The 27900-nt window shown below is 32.7% G+C and overlaps 2 protein-coding genes across 4 annotated transcripts in view; one reads left to right on the plus strand and one right to left on the minus strand.

Moving 5' to 3' along the window:
- Positions 1 to 210: 210 nt before the first annotated feature.
- Positions 211 to 27900, minus strand: part of LOC126746201 (uncharacterized) — a 172414-nt gene continuing 144724 nt past the window's right edge. For all 3 annotated transcript variants that reach the window (XM_050454353.1, XM_050454354.1, XM_050454355.1), the window contains 3 exons: positions 3178 to 3372; positions 2759 to 3126; positions 211 to 2700 (listed from right to left, as the gene is read on the minus strand). In XM_050454353.1, coding sequence (XP_050310310.1) covers positions 928 to 2700; positions 2759 to 3126; positions 3178 to 3372 — 2336 coding nt within the window. In that variant the 3' untranslated portion in view covers positions 211 to 927. The remainder of the gene's footprint in view (positions 2701 to 2758; positions 3127 to 3177; positions 3373 to 27900) is intronic.
- On the plus strand, positions 8301 to 27649 carry LOC126746202 (cilia- and flagella-associated protein 299-like). Its single transcript, XM_050454356.1, has 4 exons — positions 8301 to 8575; positions 18862 to 19073; positions 19124 to 19326; positions 27476 to 27649. The coding sequence occupies exons 1-4, from the start codon at positions 8429 to 8431 to the stop codon at positions 27625 to 27627; spliced, it is 714 nt and encodes a 237-aa protein (XP_050310313.1). The 5' UTR covers positions 8301 to 8428; the 3' UTR covers positions 27628 to 27649.

Below are 27900 nucleotides of genomic sequence, written 5' to 3' on the forward strand. Positions count from 1 at the left end.
CCTATTGGATGATGCACTTTTTCTTAAGTGTCGTGGTCTATGATTCTCAGATCTTAACATAGAAAAGGTAACTGTGTATCACAATTAACATTTAGTGAATGTACCAAATATATTCGAATTCCTAATAGTTATCATATTACTTTCATGTTCGTGAAATATATGGTTCTTTCTATTGGTAGAAGTCCTTGGTACAAAATAAAAATACATATCTAATCTTTATAATAAATTAGGTTTATTATATTTATTATACCGGGACTTAAAAGTTTAATTTACCTAAAACAGTAACAAAGTTTTATAATATATTATTTATAATTTAATAATTAAACTTAAAGTCTAAAAGTCTCTTCTATTTTTTTTACAAATTATCCTCAAATCATTATCTTATCTATTTTACTCTCATTTTATTAACTCATTTAAAAATACAAATAAAAATCATACGGGATCATGACTAAAGCGACCTAGCAATGTAATTATTAACCAGCTCTATCTACATATACAGGTCCATTCCTAAAATTACGTCGTGAGCATCTTAATTCTAGAGTAACGTGCATTAACATAAAAGTTTAATTAATAGTATCTTTAAATAAACTTACTCTAAGATCACTACTTAACAATAACATTAACCTACTACTTATAATAAAGGGAGTATTACTGGGAAGTTTTTAAATTATCACAAAAAAGATTTGTAAATACACGTTTTAAGTAAATACTACATTTCCCTAATCGAACCATATTAAACTCATTATCTTGATGATATGATGATTCGATAAAAAATGTGATGACTACCACTTTATATATCTAAAAGATAAATACTGGATCACTTAACGCTATAAATATTTCACAGTTATATTGGCAAATCGCTCTAAAGCTTTCGAGAGGCAACCAAATGCCCATAATCATAAATAATTCCAGGCTAATTCTCAGTAATTATTTTTGTTGACCCTTCAGCAAGTCACCAATAAGTCTAAATACATTGGAGTCTGGGAGTTTGCCTTTCAGAGCAACCCCCGCTAACGCCTGACTTATATTTTCAATATTATCTTCTTCTTTGCTTCTGGGCTTGTTTACATTTCTTCCAGTACCTTTAGTCTCGTTAAGCAGTTCCTTGAAAATTTTATCAGCTTCTTCCTTTTCTTGCCTTGAGCTTTTATGAGGCGTATTTAAATCCTCATTAAGCTCTTTTTCTAAATCTTTAAAAACGTCATCTTCGGCCTTTATTGCCCTTTTTATGAGTTTCTTTAATTTAGCTTCCTCAGGGGTTGGTAACAGTTCATAAGTACTGCTCTCTACTTTTCCTAAACTCGTTGGTTTTGGTGTACTTAGAACATTAATTAATTCTACGTCTTGCTTAGTGGTTCCCATTGTCGTCACAGGCAACATCTCCACTTCCTTATTAATCTGCTTAGAACCGTTTTCTGATAGTTCAACACTACCCAATTCAACGCTGTTTTCCTTTGGTTGTTGCTGAGTCATATCGCTGACTTCTAACTCTTTATTTTCATTTTCAACGCTAGCATTTTCAGCTGAAAGTATGGATGAATGGTTGGTTCTTGGAGTGGTTTGTTCTCCACTTTCTACTTCTAAGCTTTCAATGGATTTGGTTGCCACAGTTGTACCAGCTTCGGTTGACAATGTAGTTACTTCATCGAACTTCCTATGCTCTATAGTAACCCTTTCTAATTCATCATTGTTAATTTTCACTTCAGCAATCAGTTGGGGTCCTTCCAAAACCTTTCCTGGATCATTTTCTTTTGGCTTAGGCTCTACTGTGGTTGCCTCAGCAACCTTACCAATATCAGGATCATTAGCAATGACCTCCTTAAGTAAAAACAAGCTATCATGCATTTCGGAAGTTGTCTCGGGAGTAGTTATTACTTCAGTAGCACTATCCTCTTCATCAATTGGGGATTTTTCATTTAGAAGCTCCTCAGGAAGGGTGGCTTGTTTAAAATCTATTAGGGTTTCATTTTTTCGCAGCTTAAGCCAGTCAGAGTGCTCAGTTGTCTCGTTTCTGGTTTTATTACTTAAAAAGCCAAGGACTTCGGGCAAAATTTTACCTTCAACTGCAGAAGTATTACTCTCATTCTCTAGCTCAATATCAAATTTTTGCGATGCGTCACCTACTGCAGGCATAATATCCGGTATAGGAGGATAAGCGGGATTTTGTTCCTGCAAGGGTTCGGTATTTTTCATCTGAGCTTCAGTAGAAGGTTTTGTTTCGGGTTCTGTAGAGATAAAAGTAACTTGAGGTTTATTTTGTTCGATTAATTTGGGTTCATCAATTGTTGCTCTGACAGTTGTTTCAGCTTCAATATTTTCTGTTATAGCTGAGGTAGTGACATCTGTGGTAGTAGTAGTAACGATTTTATCTTTACGCTTTACTAAACTTAAAATGTGCGTACTTTCGGCTGGCTTAAGTTCTAAGTCATTAGTGTCTCCTGAATGATCCTCTTTGGTTTCTTTATTATGTTCTATACTAGGATCGCTACTTGCATTTTGTGACACATCTTCAAGTTTAACTTCATGAACTTCTAAGCTCTCTTCCTCCCCACCACGTTGTAATCCTTCAGCGCCAATTATTGTGATAACCGTATCGGGAGTAGTGATATCTTTTTCTGGTATTATTTCACCTTGCTTGAGAAACAATAACTTGTCTCCGATTCTTAGTACTGGTGGAGGGTGCTGAAATACCTCTGAGACCTAGGAAAAAGTATGAATAAATAAATAAATTATGCACAGCAAAAAATTATTTACTTACTTCGCTTGAATCGGGCTCAGAATCAGTGCTTAGATCATTAGAATCATTCGTAGGCAAAGATTCTTCTATTAGAAGGGTGCCTTGTGGTTCAGAAATATATATTTTTGGTGGAGCCGTGATGGGAATTTCCTTTCTTTCAGGAATGATTTCTTGAATAGTTATTCTGGGCCCATCATCATTCTTGAAAATCTCTTCAAAAACTGGTGCTACCGTACCGATATCACTGGTATCAGGTACCTTATTGCTATCTTCAGGAACACTGCTCATAGTAGAAAACACGGGTGAATCAGTGTTGTTTGCTTCGGCTGGTTTTGGTGTTGGTAGCTCCGTGGCTGGTGAAGAAGATCTACCACTATCCAAGTAGGAATCTAAAAAAAGGTCTATTAGGATACAATTATGGAACATTGGGATTTTCTTACCGATAGGAGGACAGTGGTCGTATTTGGGACAACAGGTGCCAGGTACCCGTTTACCATCGCAATCGTTTCTGATATAGCAAGAGACTTCTGCGCATTGCACCTCTCCACCTCTGCAGTAACATACTTTACATTCACCTCCTGGATTGGTTTCCAATTTTTGACCATTTGCATAGATTTTTCCGTTATGTTCACATTCTGAAAATGAATTAATATGTTTTATTTATCAATTATTAATCGTTAATTATTATGACTTTTATTTAAAAATGAGTCTAAGAAGACATTCCTAGACCGTGAGGACTAAAAACCTAATATATCATCTTGGCTTGGCAATATACTTCTTATACGACTATAATAATGTATATATGTACTTTAATATATTTGTTAATAAAAGAAAAGCTTTATTCCATAATTGCTATAAAAATATTCATTCCTTTACTTATTTCGAAATAAATACCTTGAGCGCCATCTAATAGCTGTGCTGTAATACATGAATAAGGTATCTGTAGCTGAAAAGGTAAGCCGTTTAGGTCAATATGAATTGAAAAATAATTCAAAACAAAACTAAATTGATAGTAGTAGAAATATCAGGCAGAGCTGTTGGAACAAGCCTTTCTACTCGTTTAGAATTTTGCTTATTGCAGACTTGCACCACTAGTAGGTTTAATTGGTTCAAAGAATACCAAAGACCGGAGATGATCGGCATAACGGACGTCTCTAAAGGTAATAGATGGACGAAAAGATTAAAAAGTTTAGTAAATTAATCCATGCTTATTATTATTTGAGTATATACAGATTTGTTGAAATAATAAGAATCGGCATTCGACAGCAAAAACAAGCATCTTGCACAAATTATTTACAGTTTTCGCTAAAATGCATCCCAACTGTTCACTCAAGAGCAAAAGAAACCAACATTTACAGAACATTTGTACTGATATCCCACATTATTGCCACTGAACCCTGATGTATAAAAGCTTTGCTGACGTGAAGAAAACTTTAAATGACAATAACTCCTACACTATTAGTCCTATTTTAACTTTCCAAGTCTTTTTCTTTCAACCTTGGTAATGATGCACATGACTGTAGATCAACTACCAAACAAGATTTTCTTGCTGTGATCTACCATAAAAGCCTTAAAGTACTATTAAATCCGCTTTATTTACTGAAACCAAACTGCTTTTCAGTAAACAATAATTCTGTTTTTAACGGTGTCGGTGATTTAATAGAACCTAAAAGTCACGCAGGTAATCACATTTCATACGTAATAAAAAAACACAGAAACTAGATTTACCGGAAAATTTATAGGAAAATGCATTTGTCACATACCGTTTTCCGACTTATGTCGTTTTCAGTGCAGTAATGCTACTTTCAGACGACTCGAACGTTAAAGTAGGTTGAGCTGGTATTATCAATATATTTATTGCAATGTTAACTTTGAATGAAAGCACATTTCTTGATGATTTCTCTAGATCACATCCATGTACCTCAACTACCAGAAAAGCTTACTGCATCTCGGCTCCCCCTTTCCCACCACCTGGTTCTAGAAGTAAAAGCAACCATCCAATAAATAGTAAAGCAACTTTGTAACATTGCCCTCCTCTTAAATCTGATTATTTCGATTAGCCTGACCTACATATAACTTCAGCTTATGCAAATGAACTACCTTCATTCTTCTTTAGGGCTTTGTTGGATTTTCCATTCTTTCTTTGAGGGTTTCAAAGACAAACTTTGTCACCTTGCTAAAATCCTGAACAGTTTGCTTAAAGGTTGTATCGGGTCGTCATACGGGTCCTTACAATCCTTCCTTAGTCTTTTTTAGTCGATCAACTCGTGAACAACGTGCAGTTTCATTTTGAATTCCTGGTTGCTTGAAAAACCAAACATCAAGTAAACGAAAATCTCTCCCGAACAAGACCTGGCCTGGCGTCAATGCGGTCGTATCATGAACTGCAGATCTGTAGGCCAACAAAAACATGGGGAAGTAGAGATCTCAATCCTTTTGATGTTCAACCACCTCATTGGAAAGATTTCCTTTGATTGTCTTGTTGAATCTCTTCACGATCGGATTTCGGATGTAATGCTGATGTCCGTGTTTGGTGAATCCCAAGCAGTTCACAAAGTTTCTGAAACAGCTTGGATTCAAAATTCCGTCCTTGATCAGAATGCAGCTCTAGAGAGACCCCCAATCTGCTGAAGATATTGTTCACTAAAACTGCAGATACTGTCACAGCTTCTTGGTTGGGAAGAGCAAAGACTTCCGGCTGTTTACTAAAATTATCCATGGCCAACAGTGTGTTCTTATTTCCCTTGTTGGTTTCCGGAAAAGGACCAGCGATTCTTTCAAATGGCAGCCTTGCATTATACTTCTTCATCCTACCCCTGGATCTTGTGTTAGGGCCTTGACTAGCTGCACATTTTCGGCACCATGATTTTATATCTTTACAGTAGTTAACCCAGTAGAACCTGTCCCGGATTTTATCCAGAGTCTTATTTACTTCCAAATAAGTTCCACTTGCATCTCTTTGCATCTCCTTCAGGGCCTGGGTAACTTTCTTCATTGAGGTCACTAACTGTTTCCTAATAACTTGTCCAACGGGGCTCTTCCATGCTCTTATTAACAACCCGTCGTCGACGATTAGTGGCTTTTACTGCGCCCATAGTGTTAAAATAATGTTAAATGTTAACCTTCTATCCGAAACGTCCGAAACTTCGCGTTGTTCTTTTATTAACTCAGCAGTACTCCATACTTCACTAACCTTAAATTTAATATTTCTTTCTTCTGTTCTTCTACTTTGGCACACAATGTTTGTGGCTGGCAAGGTCTCCTGGATAAAGCGTCTACGTTGTTCTGTAGTTTACCCGATCGATATTTAATGTTTAAGTTGTACTGCTTCAACTTCTCTAACCATCTTGCGACTTGTTCTTCTGGTTGCTTCATCTGCAGCAACCATTTTAGAGCTGCATAGTCTATATAATCAAACGCTTCTGCCAAAATACATACGTATTTGTGGAAATAATCTACCGCTCTGATAATATCTAGAAGCACTTTCCTCGTGACTGGCTTTGACAACACTCTGTTAAAATACTCGATGATTCGTTTCACACCGTCCTGGACTTTTGATAGAACAGCTTCAATACTAATATTGCTTGCGTCTGTATCCAAAATAAATTTTTCTTGTTGTTGTGGATATCCTAATATAGAACTGGAACATAAAGCAACTTGTAACCTTAGAAAACCAAGATCACACTTCGTGTTCCATTAAAAAGTGGATTTATGTTATGTCAACCTATGCAACATTGGCAAATCCATTGACCAAACCTTCGGTAGTATGTGTCTAAAAAAACTTCGGTAGCGTGAGTCCAAAAAAGCTTCTTAAGTCATGTTTATCACGAGGTGGCGGCCAGTCCTTTATGCTTTCAATTTTTTCCGGTACAGTTCGTATTACTTTTGGCGATACCATATGCCCAAGAAGTCTGGCCATCAAACGTCAGAGGCTTTCTCTTTTGTGAGATGCTATGAGAGCTCAATGTCACCGATAGTTGCCTTTTTATCCGGGTAATTACGGACTGTAAGTTGTTTACACAGTCACTTATGTCATCCATCTCATTTCCTATTTTCTGTTGTTCTTGTTTTCCCTGTTGTCACCGCTCTTCCTTTTCTTGTTTTTCCTGTCATCATCGCTCTTCATTGATCATTTAATTCATGTTCGTTCATGTTCTCGTATTTACTATAAAAATTTAAAAATTCGATCCCCGATCTCCTTTAACTTCTGCTTTCCTAATATTTTGTGTTGCAAAATGCCCTTTTTTTATCTCTTTTCTGGGTACCAATTGTTACGGATTTCCCGTGGGTTTAATATTAATATTCTTTTATTAACTTACAATCACTTACTATTTCTGATCACTAATTAATTATTTAGCGTACTTAAATCACAACTACATATAAGGTTTATTCTCACAGCAGCAGTAAGAAAAAAGTTTTCAACAAATAAACAAATCTAAAAACCGCCTTTAGATCTGGCTATACAATAAGAAGTTCTGTTTCCAAAACAAAGTCAAAATCTACACCAGACACGAAAAACTACATCTACCAGAGTGTGAGGACTCATGACCTTTGGCAGTTAGGACCAAGGAACATCGCAAATGGACGACCATTGGAGTAGTAGCCAGATCAGGCATTGCTAAAATAGATTGAACAAACGGCCATAACATTTACTGGTCTGAAACAAAAATCACACTGGCGAAAATGAAAATTTCTGGAAGCTGCCTACGTAACGCAAAACCAGGGCGTCTACAGCCAACCCAGTGTGGATGTTCCCAGCATATGGAGACCTCTTCTAGCAGACGCTCTCTTCACGCCTCATCAGAATTCACGCCTCATTCATCCCATCAATCATATCCTGCAGAATAGGAAATTGCTTTAGTTTACACTTGATAACGGTCGAAGATACTTACCGACCGAACCGTCGTGTTGTACGAAAACAAAGATAATGTCAGTTCGACTACCTGTTTCTATCAATATGCCTCCTGGCATGGGACAGACAAAGGCACTATTTCAGCAGACAATTACTGTGCTCGAAGAGACACTCGAAATACAACCAGGTAGTAGTGACAATTATTTTTACTGGACACTTACAACATAACCTATGTATTGCAGACAAGTGCTAGTGATAGAAAGGAAGAAACTGTAAACCACGTTCTTCGAGAAGTGCGGAGCACTCACGTGCACTAGATTCAAATATCCAGGCAATACTTGAAGTTTGCCCAGCAACGTAAAATCTCCCGTGTACATCAGAAGACGTGGTGTCTAGACTACTCCTTAGTGGCAATATAACTTATCATGGGTATTGTGGGTAGCCCGCAAAACCGATGGATAATGATCACATAAAGGAGGCTTAATAATGACTAATCAACAATAAGTCGACAAAAATTTCATGAAAAATCCAACTTCTGCCTTTCATTTTTAAACCAATTAACCCAACTCCTAAAAGTTAAGAAAGGCCAATAGCTAGCTGCTAGCGTCAAGTTTATTAGTGTCCGGCTTTACTGCATTAGCTCAAAAGCGCTCGAACGCTAACTCAATCATAATTTGGAACTTACTTTAAGCTCAAAGTTTGGCGTTTAACTATTGTCCGGATAACGTCATTAGTCACTGCACGAATGTAATTTTAAGTCCTTGTTAATACTTTTATGGGGAGGGGGGTATTTGTTTTTTGATGCGAACAAATTGCCTGTTTAAGCTAACAAATTGACAATGAATTACAATAGTATACGGGAACAACAGAAGCCACCAAAAGAAGACTTGGCTCTTGTAAAATTCGATACTTATGAAGACTACTTGGATTCATTATACGATGAAAAAGATATTTGCTATTTGCCTGATAGAGAGACATGTAGACAGGTAAGTTAACTAAAAAAGGAAAAATTCGTGCTTTTACGTTGCTATTTTTAAAAATTAATTTGATGATTACTTTAGTTTAGAAATAAAATATAAATATTATCAATTATTAACGATTCCCTATTTATTGTGTTGCTGTTCAGTAAAATTACCAAAGCAACGATTTTGTAGGATTTTGGTCTTCAGAGGCACGATAAATTCAATTCGTTAATTAATTTGCATTGGATGCATGGTCAGATATCATATGTGTGCCATTATTTTTCTTTCTCCAAACATAACCAGTATAGATACACTCTCATTGGAGATTCGTGCTTTGTCGGCTAATGATGTCTGTTGCTCCGTTCTTTGTAAAGTATGAACGCTTTTGCATGATTAGAACCTAGTAATTTGTCTAAATATAATTTGGGTTTTGCTTTAGTATCGATTGCAAGTTTTGAATGTTCGTATCTAAAGGTGATTCTGGTTTAGACTACCTGGACTATATAAGGACCACACTTGCTAGTCGATCTTCGCCTTCATTTGCTTTATATCCGATTCAGTCCACGAAAACTTTCTGTTCATCTTGACTACAAAAAGAAACAACAGCGTTCTAGTGAGCCCGTATATCAAATTATTGCCCAGCTTAATACCTATAATATGATGCAGCATTCGATCAGACAAAGGTCAATGGAAATGCAAGAATCCATGTAATATAAGAATTCTGTTTATAAGAGGCGGTTTTTAAGTGAGCATTGGTTCCTTTCTTACGGGCTTAAAAGATAAAAGGTGAAATGCTTAAAAACAAGGAAATCAAAAGTTCATGTTTAATGCAATTTGAGTTAAAATGAACCAACTGCGATGTCCAAGACTTCTTTGTTTTCTTTGATGAGGTAGGAAACATTTTGACCTCAAGGAATTTGTCAAAATTGAGAATATGAGGTATTGGAATGATTTAAATCTCAGAAAGCTGCTCCAGAGGTCTTGAGATGATAACAGTATCGAGTGCAACTTTTTTTATCACTAGAATAACTTAGTGTCTACTTCTGCCCAATTGACGACAAACTGGGATTTTTTTCATTGGAGGAGGTGGAGATGTGAGTGAAGATGGCTACACCGTAGGTTGCCTTACTGTTTAAATCTGATTTTAGGGTTTTTGCTGTCTTAGGTTTTTAAACATGATTGACTTAGTTTTTTTGCAAATCTCGGAATTACTTACTATTCATGCAGATGACACCACTATTATTGGGATAAACAAAAGTTTACCTCAAATTCAGACTAAAGTGCAAAATGAAGTTTTAAAAAGGTGGTATGAAGTATTGCCAACATAAAATCAGATCTAATCTAGTGTATGATACAACATTAAAATTGGAAAAGAACACTAGATAAAATTATTTTGAATTGAGAATGGGTTTAAAAATATCTAAATCCTAACTGTGTATTTAACAGTCTAAGAGTTCCATTTACAGTAGAATGCTTTCTATAATTTATAAAATGATGATGTACATAAATTAGAGCTTAGAGAAGTGGTGTAAAAATCTGTAATAGCTCTTAATAAAGCTAGTAATAATCTTTTCATTAGACTATCTAAGTTAAGAAGTTATATAGCTGCACTATCATAAAAACTGATATGTAAGCTCTGTGATTAAAGCAGAAGGCTCCCTGAATAATTAACCAAAAGCACTCAATTTGGCTAAAAGAACTTTAAAATTCAGCTTATCAAAAGCCTTTGCAAAATCGGTTTATATTGCGCCTATAAGGTTGAAGATTCAAGAGACAAATTATATTGGTAGCCTAGATTGCTTAACTGTTTTAGTTCCCTGTAATGTTTACTATGCGGAGATGACTGAAATTATTATTTGAATTATAATAATTTCAGTCATCTCCACATAATGTACTGACTAGTCCTAATCGACAAAGTGAAATATATTAAAATTATATTTGACTTTATTTATTAGGACTATTATTCCAGGATCCTGGATGGAAATAACTCCGTAGAATATTCAGAACCTTAATGGAATGATTTCTTTAGAAGTATTTAAGGGATTGTGTGAAAGAATGTGTAAATATAAAAAGATATTTGGCATCTTATTTTTAAATAAATTTAAATGCGTTTTTCAAATAATAGCTCCATCACCAATTTGACAAATTTCATATTTTATTAATCAGGAAACTACCGAAAGTTAGCTTGAACACTTTTTGACATATCTATGAGTACAAAATCTTGACATAATATGATTCTGACCATGGACATTTGAAACTTGACTTTGACTTTTATTTTTACATAGTGAAGGGTTTCTAAATATCACTGAAACGTATTTTAAAGTAAATGTTGCAATAAATATTCATATTCATAGAGCATTTATTAGGTTTTATAAACACTTGGCGAATATGTAGACTTATTTTAAGTATTTATTAAAGATCCAGTCAAATTCACCCTTTCTAAAAAATATTTACAAGTTGCTAAGGATTACTAGGTGTAAAGAGAAAATTACTACCCTTTGCAATAAAAAATAATTTCTCCAAGCTTCAACTGTTCTATATAGATATTCCTGGTTTCTTGTCCTTTCGGGTATTCTCTGCTGTGTTTTTAGTATAATTAAAAGCTCTTGGATTTCTTGTTTTATTAAGGTCATGACATTTTCGCTAGATACAACCCTTAGCATGTTAGGAAATGAGCTCTCAAATCCATAGGTTGTTAAAGCTTGTTAATTAAAAAATTATTACATTCTTCATAGGGAATTTTTTGACTTTTTACTAAGGAATCATTTCTTTTAGAGTAAAGCGATATGAAGAAAGTAACTTGATTTTTAAAGATTGACATCTGATGAAGAACTAACTGAGATTTGCAACATTAGTGCAAAACTTAGTATTCTTCGTTGTTTTTTCTTTAATCAATATATCCACAAAACACTAACCCTGGTATTAATATTAGTACGGTTTAAGTATACATCTATATATCTATAAAAAAAATATTCTGTTATCTTTTTATTTAAAGATAACTTGCTTATATGAAACTATAGCTTTGCTTTGGATTATAACTTCAATTATTTCATTCCAAACGTATCCAGCAACTTGTTAATATTTTTGTTATATGTGTCGTCTATAAATTGACTTATGGTTACTCATAGGAAAATAATTTCCATATACCAAAAAGAGAAAAGATCCTTCAATTGACCTTTAACTTGAGAATAATAATTTGTAGTTTGTGTTTCAAGATTATATTTGACCATACTAAAAGTGTCCGATGATAAATTCTAACAAAACAATTTTCCATTAGGGATCTTATAAACACAAAATCAAAAGCCTTGCTTTAATCTAAAAAGTGGGCTTCACTGGTTCTTTTTTTAGTCATCCAAAACTTACTTAATTAATTCCAAATTTTGTGTTTCTCTTAAACCTAAGATCCAACTGACAATTGGCGAGCAAGTTTCTGTCTTTCAAATGCAATAATTAATATGCAGAAAAAATTAAATGATATAATCATTATAAACATCGTTTCGTGGAATATTAGATACTTTCAAAAATTTTACAATCGAACTATGCATATTATTTGATAGAGATTATTGTAACAATATTGTAAACACCAAGAATCCAGCTGATTCTCCATCATCGTGAAATGACACAACTGGTACTACGCACGGCATCTCGAAGGTTAAGCAGGAATCTTAAGGAACAGCGTTCTTTCGAGTATATAAGAAGCCACATCGCCAATAATAACCAGATGTCAGTTCAGTGTCAAATTCGGAATATTGGCACGAGATTTAAATAGTTTTAAATAAATACAGTAAAAATAAATATTTCTAGTGGTCGTGAGTGAGGTGTGTTTGTCGTAAAGTGTGTAAATAAACTAGTTGACTATTTACCTAATGAATGGGAGTATAATACAATAGAATGATGGTGTACATAAATTAAAGCTCACTAATGTAAAAATCTGTACTGACTTATATTATTATTTAAGGCAAATCAGTAACTAATCAATCACGAATCGTTCTTTCTCCAAACAATCTAAGTTAAGAAGTAATTTGGCTTCACTGTAATAAAAAATGATAAAAAATTACTCCAGTTGTTACAGGATACGAAATAGATACTGAACTACTGATTTTTGCTGCATACTTACAAGTAAGCTCTCAAAAACTTTAAAAGTTCTTTTATGAAAAGCCTTTGCAAAATCGATGTAAATTGCATCTATAAGTTTAATTGAGAAATAAATTATACTGATTGCCAAGATTGTTCCTCTGTTTTCGTTCCTTGTAAATTGGTTTTCGTGGATATGACTAAGATTTTTTCTTTGTAACATTATCGCAAGATCAATAACTTCCCTGATAGCAGAGATGATAACGTTCCACAAACTTCTTAATATTTATAGACTTGAGGCAAGTAGTTTATTGAAATAATAATTTCTTTGGAAGCATTAAAGAAATTGTGTGAAGGAATATGTGAATAAAGCATATTCATGATATTTGGGTTTCTTACTTCTTAATTAAATTATATGCGTTTTTCAAACAATAGCTCTATCAGCAATCTAACAAATTTAATATTTATTAATCAGAAAATTGCAGAAAGCTAGTCTTCACATAATACTGTTATGTTGATTAATATATCCACAAATACTAACCCTGTTATTAATAGTAATTTGGTTAAACATCTATTAATTTTATATTATATTATATATCTTTAAAAAAAAATTTTTTTGTGTTTAAAGATAAGTTGCTTACATGAAACCATAGCTTTGCCCTTAATTATAACTGCAATTCTTTTATTCCAGACGTATCCAGTAACTTACTACTTTTTTGTTATACGTGTCGTCCAAACTATAGATTTATGGTTACTCATAGGAAAATCATTTCCGTATACCAAAAAAGAAAAAATTCTTCAATAGATTTTTAAGTTAAGAATCATAATTTGTAGCTTGTTTTTCAAGATTATATTTAAGTATACTTACAGTGTCCGATAATAAGCACTAACCAAACAATTTATATTGAAAATCTCATAAAAATACAATCAAAAGCCTTACATAGATCCAAAAAGTAAGCTACACTGGTTCACTGTTTACAGTCATCCAAAACTGACGTAATTGTTTCAAAATTTTCTGCTTCTCTTAGACTTAAAATCCAACTGACAATTGGCAAGCAGGGTTTTCCTTTCAAGTTGAATTAATATGGAGAAAAAAATAAATAGTATGATAATTATCAACGTCGCACAGTGTTTTGTACAATGGATAAAATTCAAAATTTACAGTACAGATTTTTTAAAAGTTTTATAGCGTTACATTTAGGGAAATACCTATAAAGGATGATTAAAGTATTTTTTATTTTTTTTTATTTATTTATTCCACAAGAAAAAAATACGAAAAAAAGAAAAATATTTTTGTTTATATTAAGGCTTTAAAGTTTTGGATTATTTTTTTATTTGTTAGTAATTGTTCTTTTAAAGTGTTTTTTTTAAAGTCGAAATTATACCCAATTGTAGTTACGTCATCCAGGTGAGAAAAAACGTATGGCGTAGATATTTTTGCCAATCAATATTAGGTTAGAAACTTTACCATCGCCTTCAGAAATTAATAGTCTGCTATGTATTTTTATACGTTCAGAAATTAACAAATGATTTATTTTAGCAGCATATTATTATATTTTTATATTCGTGTATACTTTCATTCCCAAAAAAATTAAAAAAATCTTGTAGTATTTATTGTATTATTAACAAACTTAACAATTAACAAATATTATTATAATTAATCATAAATAATGGGACATAAACAACAAGTCCGAAACGGAATTGCACTTTAAATTGAGAATGTGATAGAGCGAGCCGCAGATGCAACAAAATTGAGTACAACAACGATCGCAAATATAAAGAAGAATGGGATAAAATCAGATCAGGATTACGCTGCTCATATATTTTCCAAGCAAAAGACCGCAAAAACCAAATCTACAACATATTTGAAAAGTAGAATTCGGCACGAGCATTAGACGTAACAAAACCGAGCTTACAAAAATTGTGAATAATGGTATAAAATTATTTTAACTCACTGGGAAAAATTTAAATACTGACAATTTAATTTACTTGTTCATGAAAAGAAATGCTGCTTGAAGGAATATGTTAACACATTAAAATGAAAATACCATTCCAAAAAATAAAACATAAAAACTCAAAAAAAACACGCCATATTGCATTACCAAGTTATTGAAATTGCAACGATATGATTGAATACTTAAACGACGATCATAAAATAAAATTTGCTAGAACAAAAAAAGCTTAATCAATCTCGTCAGTATTGTCAGAGTCAGAACTGAAATAAGAGATATTGTCTTCGTCATCGTCGTGTTCGTCAGTCGTAATCACAAGTGGCAGAATGTCGTAGGCATCACACACTTGTATTGCATTCCAAGCCTTTTCAATTACCTTTTCTGTATGAAAAACATATTTTTGCCAATGATCTATAGAAATTTCGTTTATTACCCTTTCCCATGTAGTCAGAACTTCTGAAGGTGACCCCTTAAAATTGGAAATATATTGATCATATTTTCGTTTACATTCCGACCATACTATTTCAATTGCATTAAACTGGCAATGATATTGGTGGCAGTCGCAAAATTTTGTGTCCTAAAGGTTTAACATATTCATCAAGGAAGTACTTTTTTTCACTAGGCCAGTTTCTGCGTGCAATACTCCATATTTTATCTTTCATGGCTTTTTTTGGAAAGCCAATATCCTTTTTCTTCAACCATTCGGTCAGTCTCTGCTTTGTCCAAGATTTTCTCGGGATTTCTTCTAATTAAAACAACATGGTAACTTGCATTATCCATGATTATAAATTACTTTGGAGGAAGATTTGGAACCAGCTGAGTTTTAAACCAGTTTTCGAAGTTTTTCCTGTTCATATTGTCATGATAATCTTCCGTCTTTAATCCACTCTTGAATATTAAATTTGCACCCTTGATAAAGCCATCTTTGGTTCCAGCGTGGACCACGATATAACGATGACCTTAAAAATAAACGATAATTCAATTTTCTTCTTTTAGAAATCATTCTTCCAGAACATAAATTTAATATAATTAATAAGTAATGTTCGATGCACATACGAGTATTGTATGAAGTTAAATTCCCTCATATTGTCTTAGAGAGAAATTATATGAAACAGATGAAATTATGAAGTTAGAGGGCCCTTACAAGGGCAATAGTTTTTATTCAAAAAAAAATCTAAAAAGATAACCAGATAATTTTTACCTTCACTGTTTTTCCTTGAATCCGTGTGCTTGGTGTCATCTTGCCAGTTACTACGAAATTATCCCTTGCTAAAAATCCACGTCTCGTCAATGAAAACTGGAGTAAAACCTTCCGGACCTACATTTCTATTTTTGATATACTCCCTTAAAAAATTGATTCTTTTATGAACAATATTTGGCAAGTCCATCAAATATTTTCTGTTATTTGATTTTTTCCACTTAAAGCCTATACTATTGATCCATCTTCTTAAGGAGTCAATGGAAAACTCAAAATATCCAATTTCTTCCCTGAACTTTTCTCTTATTGTTGCCAATATTACATATTCTTTTCTGGCGTACATAGAATAAATTGTGTCCCGAATTCTAAGTTTCAAATATGTTGTAATTTTGTTTTTTGCTGTCTTGCTTGGAAGATATATTGGGCGTAATCCTGATCTGATTTTATCCTATTCTTCTTTATATTTGCGATAGTTGTTGTGCTCAATTTTGTTGCATCTGCGGCTCGCTGTATCACATTCTCAATTTGAAGTGCAATTCCGTTTCGGACTTGTTGAAAAAAAGCCAATATATTTAAAATTATAAGCTGCGATTGTTCATTATACCTATTATATCTTTTTTTAGGCATTATCTAACACTTTTCGAAATAACTTTCAAGAACAAGTTGACAAACCAATATTTTTGATTGACAGTGACGGATATTTCACATAACCTAGTATATAAAAGATGAATAATCATCAGACACCAATTTTTTTCAAAAGTTTGTTGTCGCCGCTGTTTGGAATATGCTAAACAAAGATAAACAAAAATTACGTCATTGCAAATGGGTATAATTTCGACTTTAGTTATTAGTGGAACATTAAACAACATTTTAAAATGATAAAAACTGGCAACTTTTTTAAATTCTTTTTATCTAAGGATTACAAAAAAACTGTGAAAAATTGTTTTGTAATTTTTTTTTATTAACTCTTCAAAATGTTTACAATCTAAAGGTATATATCGCATTTTTGCGGAATTTTGCGTTTTTTTTGTATTTTTCCAAAAACTTTATTAATTGCAAATAGAATTATTTAAATAAATGAAAATTTTTCAACTCTGTTTTTTTTAAACAATTTAACCAAATATAACGTATGATACGTCAAACTTCTTTAATTTTTGCTTAGAACCTAAAAATCGAATAATATAGAGGGTGTTCCATTTAAAAAACATAACTTTGATATATTTCTGCACTTTGAAACACCCTGTGTATTATGAAAATAATTTAAAAAAATACTTATGGAGCGCCTCTGATATTGCCAATATTTTTAATAAATTAATTATAAAACCACTGATAAAGTTTGAAAAAGTATTAATATAATTATGCATTTTAATACCAAATAAAAAAATAATATAGAAAAAGCAAAATTATTTTACAAATATTTATATCTTCATATACTAAAGAAACCTTAAGAATTCAGATTTAATAAGAGCGCTGTTAATTGCTTCTGACCCAAAATTAGCCGACCTGAGCTAATTTTGGAGACGGAAATAGAGCAATATTTGGATGAAAATGAATTTTTAGAATCGCCGTTAGATGAATAATACCTGTAATTTTATTTTAATTGTTTTTCTAATATTTCATTTAAAAAAATATCTTTTTATTTTCAACATTTCTTTTTCAATATTTCCTATATAATCTTTTTTAATATATTATACTTAAGTCAGGACAGTTTTTTAATTTTGGTTTCACATTTCGCAAATAAGAGTAGTTTTTTGAGTTAGTTGAGTAGAATTTTGAGTTAGACTCAAAAAACCTCACATGTCATCTTGTTGGTAATAACGTATGTCCTTTTGCTCAAGCGCGTTCTATTAAAATAAAAGTTTTTTAAAAACCGATTTTTTGAGTTTGAGAATCTAATTTTTGTTATTAAGTTTTTTCCAAAACTAAACTAAGTATTTGGTCAAATATGAAAAAATTCAGGAGTGTGCTAGATTTTTTACCTAAATACCCACATTGTTAGTACTATAGTATTTTTCCTATTATAAATAATTATAAATATTTTACATTATTTGCAAATATAAAAAAGCATAATTAAGATATTTAAATATTGTATTTCACCCTACATAATGTTTACATACACCTATAATTTTAACTTTTGTGTGTTTAATTCATTTAAAAATATTTTACACCAGTTTAGCATTATATAAAATGGCATAGGTATTTAAATAAAATACGTATATTATGTATTTCAGCCTGTATAATGTTACCATATATATTTCATTATTAATTTTGTGCTTTTAATACCACTATACATATTTTTAATACCAGTTTTACAATATACAGGACAGCATATTAAAATTAAATACTTACACTTTGTATTTCACCCTGTATAACGTGTACATTTATCCATTCTTAAAATTTAATGCTTTTTATACTCGCCGGCACAAAATTCCGCCACCCTGAAATATTGGCTCGTTTTATATGTTTTACTCGTTTATAATATAGCCTAATCGAAAAATGCTACTTCACAAAATGATTTTAAAAAATCACAACAAATGTATCTAAAAACTGATGGCAAAATCGTGAAAATCTGATAAAAAATAAAAAATTTATAAAACATCAAACTTGGCCAATATTTCAGGGTGGCGGAATTTTGTGCCGGCGAGTGTAGTTCTTGACTAAAGTGTATAAGTGACGATAAAAGTCATTTTAAAATTAAAATAGATAATTAGATATAGTCTTAAAGCAATGAATTTTATCCTCATTTCCCTATAAGACAAAACGCAGTGCGTCGGTTTTTGGAACATTGGATACTTTCAAAAATTTTCCAATGAAATTATGCATATTATTTGAGTGATAAAATTCACAATTTGCAGAGCCTGTTATTAAAATAATCTTTATAATTAAAATTCGAAACAAGACCACAGGAATACAATGTTTCCTTTAGTCGTTGATCAAAAGATCATAGAGTGATTGCAAGTCATAAAGAATCGTGGCAAAACGATTTAAAAACTGTTTTCTTTAAGAGTAAACGTTGCCTAAAAAATACTTGGCTTTTAGTCATTATTTAATTTTCCAACCACATTTTACAAAAATTCCTCAATTAGATTGCAGAATATGGATTTAAAAGAAACAGCTCAACTTACAATAGGACAGAATTCGCTAAAAAGCGAAAAAGATGCGTAGACTACCTAACTGGAATAGAATTTAATAAGATGGTTAGTACGAATTTCCGCGGTGGAGATCCTGCTCAAGTGGCTTTGGCTATCAGAGAACGTCCCAACAGGATAGGACTTTTGTCCACTATAATTTATTTAAGGTAATCACGAAACAAATTAATGTTAATTAAATTAAATTAAATCGTTTTAGCATAACTACAAAACTGGGTTATGAAATATCTGGATACATCGATTACTCACACAGTCTGTTTCATAAAGACTGGCATAGTTTCTTTACGAAAAATGTGCCAATTCATCCTGATAAACATGATCTGGGATATTATGATTGGAAAGGGGGTATTACAACTACCAAAAGCTCACTGTACTTTAAGGCTTTAATGTCAAAAACTAAAGGTAAGTGATTTTTAAAAATTGAATATATGCTATTGCCTTTTGAATTTTGCTGCTTAGTTAAGAATAAACCGTTTGGTAAGTCATCATTTAGTCACATTCCTATCCCTTTTTACGTGTAATTCATATTACATTTAAGAAATCCTTAATAATAGGTATCTTTCCAGATTTCTGGATGGCGCATGATGTCACACCCATTTCTAAGAGTGATTATTTGGCTAATATATCAATAAATAGGCAAGTTAGGAGCTCCGTTCTAAAATTGTTTAAGGAAATAGTAGTTGTTATTTAAGATTAAAATTAGGTTTGTTAGTAATAAATGAACAGTTTGGATTAGCAAAGTATCAATAGTAATGAGTTAATAACGGGGATATCTCTGTGAGGTGCTGTTAAGAAATTTCGACCGATTTATACATACTTTTCTAAGGGTTAGAAGTATTGGATAAAGTTAATCTTGTTAAAGATAAAGTGAGTCTTGCTAAGGAAACTTTAAATTCATCAATGAGTAGTATTGGTACGGCTGGCAAGTTGATTGAATAAGCAATTTCAGGCACTAAGGCTTTAAGAATGTTTCCAACGCCCCTGGAATCAATCATGCAACAGTTGACTCTCTTGATGTCTACCTTAAAATTCAGCCAAAATTATTGAGAGGTATGAGGTTAATGCCACGGATTCAAATATTACTAAGAGTCATTTAATAGTTTTTAACAGCACTATACCAGGTTTTATCTAACCGAGATGTTGGGATTATGATGGAATTAGAACTTTCTCTTGTCAATTCCATTGACATTACAGATTCTAAAGTACTTTCATTGTTGGTTGCTTATTTATCGTATGTAAGATGTCTTTGATAAGGGTAACAGCACTCATATATACAGACTATACCAAGGCATTCGATACAGTGAATGACGGTCTTATTAAGAAAAATGGTAGCTATTTCTGCTAAGTAGACTGGCCACTTCATTAATTCTATGAGCGATTTAAGGTAACAAGGGTCTAGGAATATTTTCACCTTCTTTGGCGTTCTAGAGTATTCAGATTGCCCGGTTTTAGTAAGTAAAACACCTCTGATTGTAAAAGTACTCTTGCTGTACTCTTTTCTAGTCAGGTCTTTATTGGAATAGTGGTTTTTTGGCATTTGGAGAACATTCCTTTGGTACCCAGCCTATAAATCTAGTATTGCTAAAAAAAAATTATTTTATAGTTCATTATATGATTTCAGCAAATTTTTTTGTTTGCCCACTTTGAAAGCAAGAAGAGATCGAATGTAGTTTCGTATTTAAAAAATTAACATAATTAAAATTGTTAGTTATATATATATAATATGGTATGATTCAAGTAATTATATTATAGGAATCTTAGTTGTTATGTGACCCACCCCACACATAATGTTATGTGTGTTGCCTAAGAGAATGCACTGACAGTAGTATTATCATTTATTACCTCGTGTCTCGTGTTGGTTAGACAGTTCGTGTTGTAATGTCCGGGTTAATTAATCATTTTTATTGAATAATTAGGCGTAGTGACAAAGATAATGCTAGTGTTTTATTTTATAGCTAACAACTTGACGAAGTTATACATGGTTTCAGGTTGCTAGTGAACCTACAAAATATGTTGTGCCGGGAGTGCTAAATACTTTAGTTTTTGACTTGATTTTGTTTGGCATATTGCTTACTTGTGTGCTGCTTATGTGACAAAAAAGTAAGATGGAAAACTATTTTAGGCCTTTAGAGCCGCTTGCGCTAGATGGAAATATTTTTGAAAACTGGACGAGATTTTCCCAAAAATTTAAGTTGTTTGCAAAGACCACTGGATTAGATAGCAAGGAGGAGAAAAACATATTGTTTGTTTTCTATAACTGATTAGAGATGATGGTTTTGACTTATTGAACAGTTTTTCATTTGAAGCTAGATATAAAACCGAAAAATAAATACTAATAAACGAGTGCCTCATATTTTGTTAGAACCATTGAAAAAAAAGTTATATGATCTTGTGTCAATTATAGAAAAAGCTGATAAACCGTCAGAGTGGGTACGCCCTCTGGTTATAGGTAAAAAAAATCACATGGTGAACTTTGTCTGTGTCTGGATCCGAAAGACTTGAACATATAACTTAACTTGAACTATACAAAGAGAGCACTTACTTAGTCACATCCAGGTGTGGGACTCACTATTTTGAAGATTTCCTGGTAACAGGTACCACTGAGGCGGAACATAACGAAAACCTAAAGTATGTATTAGGAAAAGCTGTCAATATAAAGTTTAATAAAAAGAAAATTCCGTTTAAAAGAAAAATCCGTAAAAAGAGAATGTTAAGTTTATGGGACAACATTTTTCGCTCAAAGGGGTTGAAACTAATAAAACTTACATTGAAGCTAGCTCTAACTAAGTGTGTTGTCTAAGAGAATGCATTGACAGTAGTATTACCGTTTATTATCTCGTCTTTTGTGTTGGTTAGACAGTTCATGTTGTTGTAATGAAGCCAGGTTAATTTAATCATTTTTATTGATTGATTAAACGTCGTTATAAAGATGATGCTAGCATTTTAATTTATAACCTCTAACTCGACCAAGCTATACAATATATAGGAAGTTTTGGATAACGCTGGAAAATTTCCTTCAATTAATACAGACTTGCTAAGAAAACTGAAAACTTTTCAAGGCTCTCAGTTGAAGTAGCTGATCATCTAATTCTATTAGTGATTTTAGACTAATGGTCTAAAAACATTTCCACCATCTTCTCTAGACATGCAACGGTCCTATCTTGCATCTTATGTACCATATCAATAATATTTTTCTGTGTTTTAAATTTAATAATTTTTGTTTCTTGGACATGACTTGCAATTGACTCTCCTGAGCTCTACCTTAAGCTTCAGTCAGATCTGTCCAAAATTAATAAGAGATATGGGTCCTCGAAATTTTTTTATAATTTAGCATGATTTCAGGAAATGTTTTCTTTTTCTACTTTAAAAGTTTGTTTTGTCTTTAAAATTTTTTTAATTATATATAAGATGTATTGGATAAGGGTGAGAAAATTTATTTTATTTATACAGACGTTTTGAAAGCATTCGATAAAGTGAATCACAAAGTTTTACTAAGGAAATTTAAAACTGTCCAAGGGTCAACCCTGGTATGGATGGCCACCTACTTCTATGAGATATCTCAATGTTTTGTATTCTCTGCCTTTCGGATACCTTGCAGATGAGTTTCTTAAGCACTTCCTTAAGCTTTAATCTCACCTGACCATACTTAATGAGGTGTGTAAGGGTAATTCCATTTGATTAAATATTACTAAGCGTTAATCAAGTTCTTTTGACATCACTATCCCATGTTTCATACAACCAAGATGTCTCTATTGTTGAGATATTCAGGTTATAATGAAGTCGACGCTTTCTTTTGTTAGTGACATCGACGCTATAATTTCTAAAGCACTCAGACTACTCGGTTTTATTATTTAAAATACATCTGACAATCGAAGTTCATACTATTTAACTGCTGTGCTGCTGTCAAGGCTTTTATTAGAATATTGCTACTTACATTTCAGAAGATATTTATTTGGTGATCAACATAATTTTTTTTTCCACTCTTTAAATTATCAAGTGATCTTTATGGATTTTATTAATATTATTGTAGATAAGGTTACAAACACTAGATCAGCATGTAGCCTACTTAAGCCACTCAGGAAAATTAATGTTGCACTTAATATATACAAGGTGTCTACTATAAAAACCGCCAAACTTTAAGAGGTGATTAAACAAGTCATTTGCAATAAAAAAGTCGTATAACATTTTTTCGAAAAGTTGTTAGTTCCTCTGGTATTTAACATTTTTTTATTTTATCAAATTTCTTTGTTTTTTTTTTATATAAACAAGAATATCTCCGTTATTCTTACCACCACATAAAATTTAGATGTTCCGTCTGAAAGAAAATTAAATTTGCTATAAGATGGGTATATTTAAGTTTTTGAGTATTTTTTTATACCGGGTGTTATATAAATAGGGCCATGTTTTTTTTTTCAGCAAAAACTATTGCATTTAATATGCTTTCCAATGATATACTTAATTTTGTGATAGCTATTTATTTTCACAGCAATATCATGGGCAAAAGAAAGAAAACCACAAGAATTGAAAATATTCAAGCTTTATTTTTCTTGATTGACCAAAATGAAAAAATCAAAATTTCATTAAACAAACCTAAAATTATAACAATTGTTCAAAATGTCTTCACTTTTGCTCAATACATTTGATGCATCTTCTCCTGTCGCTATCAACAACCCGTTCAAGTTCAACGCGTTTTTGTCGCATTTCGTTGCAACACACACTAATTCGATTAATTAGTACGTCTCGACTATTAATGTTAATACTATAAACATTAGATTTTTATGTGCCCCAGGCATAAAAGTCAAGGGGCGTAAGGTCAGGGCTTCTGGGCGGCCATCTTACCGGACCGTATCTTCCGATCTATTTCTCCCCAAAGCATTGATTCAAGGAATTTTGCACAATTCTGCCATTATGGGGTGGGCATCCGTCCATTTGAAACCAAAGTTCCTGTCTAGCGGCTAAGGGGATTTCTTCCAGAAAGTCAACAAGGTTATTATTTAACAAATTTGAAAACTCATTGGAATTGAGCCGATCAGCAAGTATTACAGGCCCGAAAAGGCGACCTCTCATTAATCCTCTCCATACGTTGACCCTTATCTCATGCTGAACAGTCGCATGAGGATTGGATTTTCTGTATGCCATATATGGTTATTTCTTAAATTCATTAGTCCTGCTCTTGTAAATGTTGCTTCATCTGTCCAAAATATTTGATCTGTTCCCCACTCTTGCAACTTATTCAAATACCACCTACAGAATTGAAGCCTCACCTCACCATCCACTGGAAACAAATCCGAGGACTTTTTTCAAATGAAACGGATGTAAATTATTTTTTTTAAGAACTCATCTTAATGCAGCATCAATGCGGTGAGTACTTCTAGATCTATATTCTATAACAGCTCTCATAATCGCAGGTTCTTGTCTCCAGCGTTGACCATTTTGACCACCTTCTCTAATCCGCAAACCTCGAAAGTTTCCCCACAGCGTCTGAACACTTCTGCAAACGTACTTCTATGGTGTTGCCGTCTATTAGGAAAACGAAGCGCATATTGCCTTGCTGCCTCCCGCGAGTTTCCATTTGCGACACCGTAAATAAATAACATGTCCCGATATTCAATGTTTGTGAAACTAGGCATTAATTTTTTAAGCGCGTACCCTTAACTACCGTAGTGAGGTCTCCCTGACCGCAACGCATTTTTGATCCTATATATCTTATCCCCACTTAACTGCAATAAGTTAATAGGCAAGTACCTTCAAGCCGCCGCGCCGCGTGTTCAGTTTGTCGATGAAAGTTCGTGATGACAGGTGTTTTTTTTGTAAGAAAAACGGTGATTACGTAAGTATTTATATTTCGGACTTTTTATGTTTTTTGGATTGTTTATTGAGATTTTATCACTAGTTTTGATTTCAATTACAGGTAAATATGAGTAATATTCCATCAACATCCAGAACACGTTTTGGAAACCCAGATTTTGAGTCGACACTTTTAAATTGGTACGAGGAGGAGGATGATGACATCAACTTTAGTGACGAAGACAGTGTAGACGAAAATTATTGCGAAGAAAGTGAACATGACACAGATTCAGAAATTGAAGCGGAAGATATTGGTGAGCTGCCATGCGACGGTAATCCTGATGAAAACCAGGAAGTGTCTTTTTACGGAAAAAACCGATTGAAAAAAAGTGGTCGTCCCAAAGCTTTTTTTCTCGGTCTAGAACTGAGAAACACAACATTATAATGCAAATACCAGGATTGCGACCATCTGCTGCACATAATATTTACTATAGATGGGATAGGACGTGAAATATTTCGATGTGTAATGAGCAAAAATAGATTTGCAACTTCATTAGTAGCTTTGCGCTTTGATAATCCAGCCGACAGAATCGAGAGACCTAAAACAGATCCATTAGCACAAATATCTGAAGTTTTCAAAATTTTTTTACCGAACTGTCAACGATTTTACTCTCCTGGTGCCAATATGACCATTGACGAAATGCTTATATCATTTAGAGGGAGATGCAAATACAAAATGTTCATGCCCAACAAGCTGTGCAAGTATGGTTTGAAATTGATGTGCTTAGCAGATGCTAGAAATCACTACTTTTACAATGGCTACCTATACTGTGGCAAGAATTCTGATGCTATAGGTCTTTCACAAGAGGAACAAAAGTTTTCTGTACCATCACTATCTATCATAAGGCTTACACGGCTTATACAAAACACAAATCGCAACATCACTGCGGACAACTGGTTTTCATCTCTGGAGTTGGCAGAATATCTACGGCAAAAGGGACTTACATACGTCGGAACTCTAAAAAAAAACAAGAGAGAGATCCCTCCATCTTTTTTACCACACAAAAATAAAGAAGTTGGTTCAGCGTTATATGGTTTTACAAAAAACGTTACGTTGGTTTCACATGTTCCAAAAAAAAAACAAGGCGGTGCTTCTGATATCTTCCATGCACCATTCGCAACAACTTGACGAGTCTACTAGTAAGCCTGAGATGATAGTTTTTTACAATTCAACAAAATCAGGCATCGACTCACTTGATGAAAAATGCGCTAAGCATTCAACTGGTCATCGCACTCAAAGATGGCCCATGGCGTTTTTTTTTTCGGCTGCTTGACATTAGTGGCGTTCATCAATCATTCAAAAATAATGTAAGACAAGAAAAAGCAGATTTTTTGAAAATACTTGCAGATTAATTAGTGAGACTTCATCTTCGCAGACGCGTTGAAAACACCAAGTTCAAGTGCGATCTTCGAGGCACAATCAAGCAAATTTTACGTCTACCAGAAAATGATCGTGAGGACGAAATTGATTTAGACAGACTCGAAAAACGCAAAACATGTTACACCTATCCACCAAAATTTAAGAGAAAAACATTTTATTTATGTAAGTTATGTCACAAGCCCACTTGTTTGGAATGTGCCTCAAAAATTTGCAAAATATATAAATTTAAACTTTGACTAATTTGTACCTTGCAATTTTCTATTTCTTATGGATAAGGATTTATTTTTTTTTTGTTTTTTAATGTTGTTGTTATCCTTCTTTTAAAATTCAACTGCATTTTTGTAAAATGAAAAATGTTTGTCGGTAAAAATGTTTATTTTTGAAATATATGTTTCAGTTGCGTCAAATATGGGATTTATTTTGCTTTTTGTCAGTTGTAAATGTAAAAATAAGATATTTTTACCAAATTATTAGTCTGAGTTTTAATTTAGGGTACACTAATTCTCATTAGCCTGTACTTATTCTGTTCTCATTTCATATTTTATATTTATGATTGTTTAAATCGACGCGGTCATTGAGACCGCACTACGGTAAAGACGTTCTAGGTGTAGCACTACGGTGGTTAAGGGTTAAATCAAATTACTTATTTAACTACTTTAAGTCAAAGTGAAAACTTAATGGCAGTTCTTGTCAAATCGTAAATATCTATGCTTTTGTTTTAAAATCAAGTAAAACATGGTTTGTGAATTTTCTTCTTTTGCGGATTCATTGCCATTTACAAAAGAAGGAAAACCTGCCTTTTTCTTAAAGAATGAATATCGGGATATGTTATTTGTTTACGGCTTCTCTAATGGAAATTTGTGGAGTTGTTGTGTTAGGAAAGATAGATCTACAAGTACTCACCGCATTTGTGCTCAAAAGATCAAGAAATATAACATTTGAAAAATTTCAATTTTTTTGGTTAATAAATTGTTTTGCAAAAGGAACAAGTCCTTCCGTATGTTACGCCACTGGCAATTTTTTTAAAAATTGGCATCATCAGTAATTGATATTTCACTACATTAATCTGAATGCGAAATTTAATTAAAATTGAGCTGGTAGTTCAAAAGTTATGATAAATAAACAATTAATTATTCTTAACCTTAACACCCTGTATCTTTGTTATTAAACATTTCTGACCAAAATTTTATAATGAAAGTCAATTTCTTTTTAAATTCTCTATCACGTATTAAAATTAGTGACAACTAAACTGGACCACCCTGTTTATAGCTTAATTAACTAGAGTAACATAAATGGTTAACCACTTTAACTAATATTTTTTAGGTCTTATGTTCCAGCACAAATTCGACCGAACCCTTATTATACCAGATCCAAATAGTGTAAAACTAAATCAAGGCACTACAAGGAGTAAACATAAAAGCAAGATGTACAATGTTTTTGTCCTAATTGATCATATTGTTAGAAGCAGAAAATAAATATTCATAAGAAACAAAATAAGAGTTTTAATAAAGTTTACGAAACGTTAGAAAATTGATAAAGCTGGGATGAGAAATTAAGTGAGCCGCAAAAACTATATTAACTTCAGAACAAAGTTCAGTTTTTACGCAAATTTTAAGCTTAAAAATAAACTGGCAAGCGGTACACGCTAAGCCATAATTAGCCCTAACGAAGGCCTTAAGGCGCTTTTAAGTAAAAACTTAGACACGAACCGTTAAAATATTAAAGTTCGGAGTAGAACGGTTTGTGGA

This window comes from Anthonomus grandis, chromosome 17 (genome assembly GCF_022605725.1).
Source record: "Anthonomus grandis grandis chromosome 17, icAntGran1.3, whole genome shotgun sequence".
NCBI classification, from domain to species: domain Eukaryota; kingdom Metazoa; phylum Arthropoda; class Insecta; order Coleoptera; family Curculionidae; genus Anthonomus; species Anthonomus grandis.

What these genes read in the sequence shown, in the direction of transcription:
- LOC126746202 (XM_050454356.1), top strand. Translation starts at nt 8,429, where the DNA reads ATGAATTACAATAGTATACGGGAACAACAGAAGCCACCAAAAGAAGAC. An exon ending in ATAGAGAGACATGTAGACAG is followed by an intron (nt 8,576 to 18,861) that starts GTAAGTTAACTA and finishes TTCCTCAATTAG; the next exon opens with ATTGCAGAATATGGATTTAA. An exon ending in TCCACTATAATTTATTTAAG is followed by an intron (nt 19,074 to 19,123) that starts GTAATCACGAAA and finishes AAATCGTTTTAG; the next exon opens with CATAACTACAAAACTGGGTT.